The sequence below is a fragment of the Verticillium alfalfae genome, genomic scaffold, assembly GCF_000150825.1.
Source record: "Verticillium alfalfae VaMs.102 supercont1.4 genomic scaffold, whole genome shotgun sequence".
NCBI classification, from domain to species: Eukaryota; Fungi; Ascomycota; class Sordariomycetes; order Glomerellales; family Plectosphaerellaceae; genus Verticillium; species Verticillium alfalfae.
The window spans coordinates 1,418,518-1,428,344 of record NW_003315035.1 but is presented as its reverse complement, the minus strand read 5'-3'; the positions used below and the strand labels follow the sequence as shown (position 1 = coordinate 1,428,344).

The window sequence follows — 9,827 nt, the reverse complement described above, 5'->3', positions numbered from 1 at the left end:
GTTCGTGGGGTTCATGGCAGCCTGGTTCTTGGCAGCCTCACCGATCAGGCGCTCCTTGTCGGTGAAGGAGACGAACGAGGGCGTGGTGAACGACCCTGCTCGTTGGCGATGATCTCGACATTGGTACCCTCGTACGTAGCAACGCAAGAGTAGGTGGTACCTGAAAGGGCAATGGTCAGCGAAGGCTCTTGTTGGAACTGGACGCTCGTGGTTGTTCTGTTGGCCAGGAATTGGCAGGTCAACTGCGAAAACAATTCGAGGCCGAGCGTGAGGCGGTGGGCGCCTGTATGCAGAAATACAACAAAGACGAAACAGCGCAGCATAGTATCACATGTACGTACCCAGATCGATGCCAATGGCACCGTCGTAGACTTCGTCAGCCATGATGATAGATGTGTGATGGGGGGGGAGGATGGGGAGGTGAGATGTTGTAAAGGTGAGGCGGCGCGCGGGGTCTAGAGACAGGCGTAGAAGTAGACGACGGTCGGATGGGCCCTTTTGAATTTTTTGGTCGGCGGCTGGGGTGGACCAGAAAAAAAAAGTGAGAATTTGGTGCTCGGGGGTGTTGCCGGGTGGCCAGAGCGCTCAGAACTTTTTGCCATGCGCGGGGCTCAGAAGTGCGATTCCAGTGCGAACCCTCTGCCGTGCTAGACCGCCATTGGTTGGCAGTTGCCCGCCGCCCCCAACCCTCGCCTATCTTATCGCTGCCCCACGCTCAGATTCTTTCTTCCTTCACCGAGGCCCGGACTCACCGATTCCATGAATCGCCGCATCTTGAGCCGACTACCTACTTAAGGTACATAAGATAGGTGCTGCAGGTACCAATAACGCGCCGCATCTTCTGGGTATCGGAGGCCTGAATCTATGGAGAAGCCGCGCCTCCGTCAATCGCCACGCTCTTCGACAGTCACCATGGTGCCTGTACAGGGTCCCCGCGATGCACAATAGCCCACGCCAGAAACAGTGCTACAAGCATGGCCCCCAGGTATCGCCAGAACTGCCCCGCAAGCGACCTCACCCCCCCCTCAGCCTTCGCCCTTTGCATGGTTGCCCACTTCGATAAGGTAATGCTGTGCTCCTTCTTCTCGTCCATGTCATCCTGGAGTCCATGGTAGTACACAGCTCGCTTTTGTTGCAGTCGCACCTTCCAGTATCCGTCTGAAGCTACTGTGTACCGCCACGCTGATGGTGCGATGGCGATCATGACTCTCGCGCGACGGGGCTTATAGGAACCCCTTTTGCGGCAATACTGTTCAACCCTCTTCAGCCCCTTTCGGTAAACCCACTCGTCAAAGTTTTCCGTATTGCTTGATGGAAGATCGCACTCCCCTGGCGTCGGCCATTCAAATTCGATGATGGACACAGACCGGCGATTGCACACAGCAAGCCACGCTGTGAACGCTACTATGCCGTGGATCTGCTGGTGAATCTCGCCTATGGAGGGTACCTCGTCGATCCTTGTCTTTCTTATCCAGGCGATGACCGGTAGGAACGCCCTCGTGATGCCAATGGCCGTCTCGTCGACCTGCTCCCAGAACAGTGGGGGTGCTCGGCCTTTCAAAAACATGTTGATATACTCGGCTCGCAACCTTGTTCGTCCGAATCCTGCGAGATTGATTAATACTGTTCCCCCGCTTCAAGACATTACATGTAGTACCTTCTTCGTTGATAAGTGTGTCGTCCTGTTCGGTAAGGATTTTCATCTGCTCCTTACTAGCGCCGAATAGGAGCGACTTGAAAGTCATTTCATGTAGCATCTTGTTCATCACTGCTGTCAAGAAGTGCTGTGTTTCCCTCTTGAATATGAGTAGTGTATCCCATGGATACTTGAATAACGGGTCAGGCTGAGCTACTAAGGACGTGTACTGCTCCAACGTCACGTCGCCCTGATTAGCTGTCGGTAGCGACCAGGGCGAGACCTCGTATGGCATGCGCCTTGGACCGAGAACCAGCGTTGTTTCCATAAGGGCATAGATTTGCTGGAGCATGAGCAGGTATTGATCCTCGAAGAAGAAATCATCCAAGCTATCCGTAGGCATGTCCCATTTCAAGTCTCGACGTTCAATGCGAAAGCCATGGAGATTGTTGATGTCAGGGGCTCGATTTGTATAGCGAGATCGATCTGATGACAGAGGCTTGAGGTTCCCGTTCCGACCACCCGACACAGACTGGGAAGTCTGCCCCGAGGAATCGCTGTCGCGGTTGCTCATTTAATGCTGAGCTTCTTCTTGGTTGCTGCCGTGCTGGCCGATGCTTGTTGTGTAGGAAGCAAATCTGCCGTTGATGGCGAATCGCACTCAGATTGATGATTCAAGACAGATAGGGCTGTCACAATTTGACTTGGGGGTCTTCTAATTATGAGATTTCACCTCGACCTCTGGCAGCATATGATTCGTAGTGTGCTGTTCGTGGACGATGGCTGCGCGGAAGCGTTTGCCCGAGCCTTTGTCCTGAGTGAGGTTCACATTGCACCTAAGACGGTTCTCCTTGTTCCCACGAGTGCTATTTGGCCGGACTGGGCCCGAGTAAACACGTTCTTTCATCTAAGAATTCCACACGAAAAGGGAGATCGATAGTTTAAGGGTGAGTCTAAGGCAACGAACAAAGGCGATGATGATGCATTTCTTGATGGCTAATTCCCCAAGCCTTGTTGATTTCACGATCATAGAGTCTTCTGTGTACCATGGTATGTCGTTCTTCGCGGGGTTCACAATTTGGGCTTGACAGACAAGACTCAGACCCCTGAATTTCACAAAAGCACAAGTCAATCAAGGCCAGTTTGAAGGTACCATCTGAGGCGGGTATGACTGCGGGGCAAGAGAGAAGCCCCATGCAAAACTTCTTCACAGACAAGCTATCCATTCATGTAGTAAACACAATCTTAGCAATGCACTTGGAGGGATGCAAAACTGTATATCAAGGTTATGGTGGAGTTGTCGGAGAAATTACCACGACCCCAGATCCATCTCCAACAAGTGATGTCCAGGGCTGTACAGGTAGCCCACGAGGTCCCACTGCATGACATAAGCAACTTGTCGTGGGCACCTGTGTGCGCGGGCCATGGGCTGGCCGCACCGTGCCGCTTGGGCACTTTTTTTCGCGACCACTACGAGAAGCAGCATCCTGCGCAAACGGTAAACCCCAATCCCAACCTCGTCATCGCAACTACCTCAACTCGCCCCCTTCTCCATCAAGGCCCTGTACTCCGACTGCCTGGTGCATTATCGGATACCTCACGAATAAGGAAGCAACGAATCAGCTGTCTTTCCTCCACGTCACCTCACGACCCCCTGGTGTACCCCACCGACACTTCCTCGAGGCTTCGCACGAACCGCAAGTCTTACCTCGACGACCTGCCTGATCCCTTGGCCCGCCGTTCGACTTTCGATCCCGTCTGCATCGCAACCAAACTGTCTTGTTCACCTGACAAATCACCTCCCTAAGGTGTATCGACAGCATCTGGCGCCCGCGCACCCATCCCACCCCTCTACCGACATCACACACAAACTGCCCAAGATGGCTGTTGTCGAGAACCCCACGGCCAACGAACAGGTCGACCTGACCACTATTCCTGTCTCTCCTGGCGGTGACCAGCCCGAAACTGGCGCCACCAGCTCCAGCGACGATGTTAAGACTGTCTTCCATGACAAGGAGAACTTCAACGTCAAGCACCCCCTCCAGAACAAGTGGACTCTCTGGTTCACCAAGCCACCCAGCGGCAAGGTTTGTCGCTTTCTATCAATCCTTATCATGGCCGTTGATATGCTGACCACATCATGCAGGGCGACAACTGGAACGATTTGCTCAAGGAGGTCATTACCTTTGATTCCGTGGAGGAGTTCTGGGGCATCTATGTACGCAATACTTTTGACACGGCCACGGCCAGCCAACCATGTCTAACCTCTTGCAGAACAACATTGCGCCCGTCTCCGAGCTGGCCCTGAAGTCTGACTACCACCTCTTCAAGGCTGGCGTCCGTCCCGAGTGGGAGGACGCTCAGAACAAGCACGGCGGAAAGTGGTCCTACCAGTTCAAGGAGAAGCGCAACGTCGCCATTGACGACCTGTGGCTCCATGTCATGCTCGCTGCCATCGGCGAAACCCTGGAGGATGAGGAGGATGGCGAGGTCATGGGCGTCGTCGTCAACGTTCGCAAGGCCTTCTTCCGTGTCGGCGTCTGGACTCGCACCATAGGAAAGAGCATTCCAGGCCGTGGCGACGGTGATGTGGCCGGCGGCAAGGGCCGCACCCCCGAGAAGGGCAAGAAGGTCCTCCTCGAGATTGGCACCAAGTTCAAGCAGCTGCTTGACCTCCCCGCTAACGAGGCCGTCGAGTTCTCTGGCCACACCGACTCTGCACACAGTGGTAGCAGTCGTGCCAAGGCCAAGCACACCGTCTAAAGAGGCTGCCGCAGGCAGCGTAAGAAATTAAAGTTTTTGCAGTATTGCGACGCGGACTGGGGGGCATTCTTCTCATACCCGTCATCGAAATCTGATCATTGTCTTTGTCTCGCAAGGCTTTTGTCCGCTCGTCGCCGCACGATAGGATGCGGAACCTTGCAGAGCCATCCGCAAAGAAGAAAACTCTGTGTCGTTTGGGGCGGGATGAGTTATTGGAGGGCATGGCGTTCCCCCTCGGCATGGGGTCTTAATCAAGGGCAGATTCGGGGGTGAGACATCCATCACCTCTCGGCATGATCTGCCTTGTACTTGCTCAAGGCGTTGCCCTGGACCAGATAGCTTTTCAGCTTTGGTAGATGGCCACGATCGATAGTACATAGGCAGTGGAGATCCCAATAGATACTTAGATCGGTCACAATTGCGTCTGTAACCTTGCGGCTTCAGAGGAGTCATTAAAACAACAGCAATATCTATAGGTTTGGTACATCATGTTACATGCTAATACAAGAGTGGTCTACACCAGTTTTTTACACCTCATCGTCGCTGAACTGGTCTGCAAATACCTCCTTAACCAGTTCCTTCTTGTTGATTTTTCCCATGGCATTTCTGGGAATGTGGTCCACAACCTTCAGGACCTGCGGGATCTTGTAGTTCGCCAGTCGTCCCCGCAACGCCCGTCTCATGTCCATAGGCGACCACGTCTTGCCCTCAGGCAGCGCCTCGTTGTCAAGGATGACGACAGCGCCGACTTTTTGCCCCCACTTGCCAGAAGGGACGGCGACCACAGCCGCCTCCGCAACCACGTCCAGCGTCAGCAGCTCACGCTCGACTTCGAGGGCGCTAACCTTCTCGCCGCCCGTCTTGATGATGTCGGCACTCTGACGGCCCTGAATAAAGTACATGTCCCCTTTTGCCCAGGGCTGGTCCGCAGCGCCGCCGCCGGCGCCCTCGACGGCCCGTCGCACGGCGACATCGCCCGTCTTGAACCAGGGCCCGCGCCCGTCGGGGTCAGTGGCGAACTCCTTTGGCGGGTGGCGGGTAGGGTTGCGCCAATATTCCTTGAAAATGGTCGGTCCGCGCAGCTGGGATTTCGCCGGCGCGTTCGCGCCCTCAGCATCGACGCGGTCGCCCCTCGGAATCACGGCGCCCGTGTCGGTGTCTACGAGGCGGGCCTCGACAGAGGGGAGCGGCCAGCCAACGGAGGCGTCGACGCGGTCAACGGGGGGCGAGCCACAGGAGAGGGGCCATGCCAACCTCAGTCATGCCGTAACGCTCGAGTAAGACGTTTGCCGCGCGAAAAGGCGGCGCCAGGCCTCCTTGACCGGGGTCGGCAGGGCGGCGGAGCCGGATATGGCAAGGCGCATGTTCTGTGGGGAGACGGCTTCGCGGGTGGGCTCGACGAAAGCTTCGGGGAGAGACTTGTGGGAGGAAAGGAGGCGGGAGTAGACGGTGGGCACAACAGTGAAGAAAGTAACCTTTTCCTTCGCGGGGGACGTGGAAGCATTTGTGAAGGGCGCGGCGAGCCGGTTCCAGACAGCATCAGGGTTGAAGGGGAAGAGGAACTCGATGGTGCTGCCGGCAAAGAGGGGCGTCAGGAGAGCGTTGATGGTGCCGTGGATGTGGTGGAGAGGGAGGACGTGAAGCAGGTGATCCAGGGGGGTGTACTCCCAGGCCTCGATAAGAGACTTCGATTGCGCTGTCAGGACAGACTGGGGAAGCAAAACACCTTTCTACGGCTTGTTAGCCTGGCGAGACGGGAGATGGGTCTGTAGGTTTCCATACTGGTCTATTTGTTGTGCCAGAAGTATATAGCATCATGCCAGCATCGCCGGGGTCGGAGCCTTCGAGCTGGACTGCCTCATGGGCGGCGCCTCCCATGTGCTTTTGCAGTTCGAGTTGCGCTGGTTTTGATGCCAGTTCGGTGGCGAGCACATCGCGCGCTTTGGCAAAAAATTTGGGCGATGATACCAGTAGCGAGGCCTCGCTCTGGTTGAGGATATACTGGAGCTCGGCCGCAGGGAAAGCTGGCGAGAGAGGTACGGCTATCGATCGAGTGGCGAGAGCGGCGAGCAGGGTCACTGGGAAATGCGCCATAGTCAGTCTTTGATCGACGCAGAGTACTTGTCTTGTTCTGCGCAATCTTACCTACGTAGTCATAGCTATTCTCTACAAGGAAAGCAATGCGCTCGCCATCCAGCACCGGCTTCCCTGCTGCGGCCTGTAGTTCATCGCGTGTTCTGCGAACATCTCCCAAGAGCTCGCCGTATTGAAACCTCCTCCCAGACAATGAGTGGATGACAGCTGTTGAATGGGGGTCGTGACTTGCGATGGCCTCAAATATGGGGAGTTTCGGCAGGGTGGAGGCCATTCGGACTGATCGTCGTGGAGAGGCGACGGGTGGCAACGGTGTTATACAGGAAGGAGGGGACGAGAGAAGAAATCGACGACATTGCCGCCGCGCGACATGCGTCCAGGTTGATGACGAGAACATGGCGGGGGTGACCGAGGGATGGAGCATGCAATTCCAATTCGCATGGAAGTGTATCACAGCAGGGGAGGAGTGGATAGAAGAATCCCTATTCGGGCATTGAGCTGCATCGACGAGGTGGGACGGCGGCGGGCGAGTCGGCTCCTCGCTTTGCCATTAGGACTCTACAATTGAAAGCCGAGGCCAAAGCGACGTCTGGAGGAGCTGGAATTGGTGCTGAGCTGGAGCTGGTGAACGAGGTGGAGGGGCAGCAGATGCAGAAGGGGTAAACAGGCCAGAGAAGAGATGGGCAGCAAGAGAGCACCGTACAGAAGCTTGCCCAAGGTACCTACCTCGTGCACAGCATGGTGATCCGAATTGATAACTCCCCGGCCCAGGCAGGAGAGCTCGAGCCCCATCTGCAGGTGCGGCGGCAGAACAGTGACCGCCCGGCCAAGCTCCCCGGGACGCAGACCGCTAAAGTGAACCAACTCACAGGCCCCCGCCCGCCTGCCGCTGGCACAACCCAGCTCAACGATACACACACACTGAAGCCCCTTCCGCCCCCGGGCCCTGACAAGCCCTGCAAGCCTGGCACACTGCGGTCGTGGAACAAACAAGGAGCCCACCCTCCACCAGGCCCACCAGGGGTGTGTTGTCCAACCGGTGGCATCGGAGCTCACAACGCTGGGAATGACGTGTGGACCAGCACCCCACCAGCTACCGACCGGAAGGGACAACGCGCGCGTGCTTCCCCGCTGATTGGACCTCGCTCAAGGCACCATCTGCACCTTGTGCGCCATGCTGCGACCCCGACATTCAGCGGTCAACACCTACACCGAACTTTCGGTGTCAACCCGTCCTTGCAAATTCTCTGCCGTCCCAGTAAACCCCGTCGATTCCAGCTCTGAAAGGGCGGGATCGCTTGCTTGGGATCTCCTGTCAGGCCGACACACAGCTCCTAGTCCTTTGCACGCTGCGCAAGAAACCTGGACCTGGCTACTCGTGCTCGATATTTCTTCTTCGCGTACCTTGCCTACGCATCCCATCCCCCTCCTCTTCCTCCCCCCTTCTTCTTTCCCTTCCATCCTCCTTCTACCATTATCCTTATGAGTTTCTTCCTCACTCCTCTGCTGGGACGGACTGCACGATCTGCTGCCGCTATCGCCACCGCCGCTACCTCCGCCGTCTCCCAGACCGTCCCCGCCGTCGCCGCCCTCAACAACTCGGCCAGCAGACTCGCCGTCGCCGCTGCCGCCATCACCACGCCGGCCCATATCCCAACCTCAATGTTGCGAAGGTACGCCCTCGGTTTCTCCAGCGCCGCGAGGCCTCTATCCACCATGTCGTCTACCACACCGTTGGAAGACGCGATCCGCTCCAAGGTACGGACGGCACAACCCAAACACCCAACTCTTGTCTCGAGCTAGCGGGGGTTCCCCCCCCCCCCTAAGGCTAACCTTGCACACCTCCCAGCTCACCGCAGCTTTCTCCCCTGCCACTCTTGAGATTCACAACGACTCCCACCTCCACTCCCACCACAAGGCCATGGTGGGGAACACATCCAAGGAAACCCACTTCAGGTAGGAGCGAACCCTTCCTCCCCCCCTCCCCCCCTTTACCAAGTAGTTGCATATTGGACCCCTACTGCAAATATCATGCGGCGTGCGGCTAACATCAGACGAAATTCCCAGGCTAGTCATCGTGTCCGACGCCTTTAAGACCAAGATGCAACCCGCCCGCCACCGCATGGTCTACGCGCTCCTCCGCGAGGAGCTCGGCCAGGAGAACGGCATCCACGCCCTCCAGCTCAAGACCCTGACGCCCGAGGAGGAGGAGCGTCACAGGGCTAAGGCTGCCGCCAAGGCCCAGGAGGCCGCCTCCGAAACCTGAGCTCTCCCAATAGGGGAAGAAGAACAACTTGTTGATTTTGACGGCAATCTGGTTTGATGAAGGACACGGGGGATCCTTCTCGTCAGGGGAATTGGCGGTGACCGGGAGGGCGGAATCGGGCATGACGAAACAACACGAAATTGCACATGACACAACGGCGCAGGGCTATGATATCCTCTTCTTGGGGCCTTTCTTCTTTTTTTTTTCTCTCTCCTTATCTTCCCTCCTTTTTTTCATCTTTCTTCCTGTCTGGCTTCCTCTCTTTCTCAACTTCTGACACGGACAATTTGTGCAAAAAGAGCTCCCTACCCTGGTTCAATTTGGCAGAGACACAGACTGCAGTAAGATTAAGGCAAACAGATACATTTTCGGGGGCTTAGATAACCGCTGCAAAGACTCCTCGGGGAGCAGGTTGTGCAACTCGCACTAGATCCAGGCTACACTTACACTGGCTGCCCAGGCAAAGCAAAAAAATAGACTTATCCGCTTTTTGGTTTTTACGATGAATCGCCCACCGAGTAGAAGACGTAGCAGTGGGAACGGGAGATTCAAAAAGGGGGGTCTGTTAAGTGTAAAGCTGGTTGTCTGTCATGAGTAATGTCTGATTTCTGCTGCCATGCTTTCCAACGAGGGAGACGGAACTCCCGAGTTCATACGTATGGGGTATCTTCATAACTAAAACGAGAAATTGTGCGCCCAACTTCTAGCAATTCCAGGCGTCTGCCGCAAGTTCCCTTTTCTCATCAAGAATGACTGGCCTTCGACCCCGCCATGCCCGGCAAACGCCCCGCGGCCTTCAGTTTCTCGAGTTTGAGCCGGTACTGCTCGGCTCGAACCGACTGCTTCTTCTGTTTCGAAACCCCGCTCTCCTGAGTCAACGTTGGGAGGCGGGACGCTGAAGGGCGGCTGCTCGACGGGCGCGATCCGGGACGCCACCTGCGTCTCTCTGGACCTCGCTGCTGAGTCCGCCGGCTTATTGGCGTGCGGCGTCTGTGGGCGTGCCTTTGTCCCCGCGGGACGAGAAGCTGCGGGGCAGGGCGCCGCGACTTGGCAGCGAACCGTCTGTGG

General features: G+C 56.4%; 5 protein-coding genes across 5 annotated transcripts; 2 read left to right on the top strand and 3 right to left on the bottom strand.

Annotated features, from left to right (window-relative positions):
- Positions 1–44: 44 nt before the first annotated feature.
- VDBG_03873 (hypothetical protein) lies at positions 45–384 on the bottom strand (the record flags this gene model as incomplete). Its single annotated transcript, XM_003005874.1, has 2 exons — positions 45–283; positions 342–384. 2 exons carry the CDS (start codon positions 382–384, stop codon positions 45–47), a joined length of 282 nt encoding a protein of 93 aa, XP_003005920.1.
- Positions 385–907: 523 nt separating this feature from the next.
- Positions 908–2,210, bottom strand: VDBG_03872 (conserved hypothetical protein; the record flags this gene model as incomplete). The annotated part of the gene is made up of 2 exons (XM_003005873.1): positions 908–1,605; positions 1,658–2,210. The coding sequence occupies 2 exons, from the start codon at positions 2,208–2,210 to the stop codon at positions 908–910; spliced, it is 1,251 nt and encodes a 416-aa protein (XP_003005919.1).
- Positions 2,211–3,516: 1,306 nt separating this feature from the next.
- Positions 3,517–4,399, top strand: VDBG_03871 (eukaryotic translation initiation factor 4E-1; the record flags this gene model as incomplete). The annotated part of the gene is made up of 3 exons (XM_003005872.1): positions 3,517–3,723; positions 3,783–3,854; positions 3,911–4,399. 3 exons carry the CDS (start codon positions 3,517–3,519, stop codon positions 4,397–4,399), a joined length of 768 nt encoding a protein of 255 aa, XP_003005918.1.
- A 527-nt stretch (positions 4,400–4,926) lies between these two features.
- VDBG_03870 (conserved hypothetical protein) lies at positions 4,927–6,767 on the bottom strand (the record flags this gene model as incomplete). Its single annotated transcript, XM_003005871.1, has 4 exons — positions 4,927–5,571; positions 5,671–6,108; positions 6,182–6,477; positions 6,545–6,767. 4 exons carry the CDS (start codon positions 6,765–6,767, stop codon positions 4,927–4,929), a joined length of 1,602 nt encoding a protein of 533 aa, XP_003005917.1.
- A 977-nt stretch (positions 6,768–7,744) lies between these two features.
- VDBG_03869 (BolA domain-containing protein) lies at positions 7,745–8,759 on the top strand (the record flags this gene model as incomplete). Its single annotated transcript, XM_003005870.1, has 3 exons — positions 7,745–8,251; positions 8,343–8,449; positions 8,561–8,759. 3 exons carry the CDS (start codon positions 7,976–7,978, stop codon positions 8,757–8,759), a joined length of 582 nt encoding a protein of 193 aa, XP_003005916.1.
- Between the last annotated feature and the right edge of the window lie 1,068 nt (positions 8,760–9,827).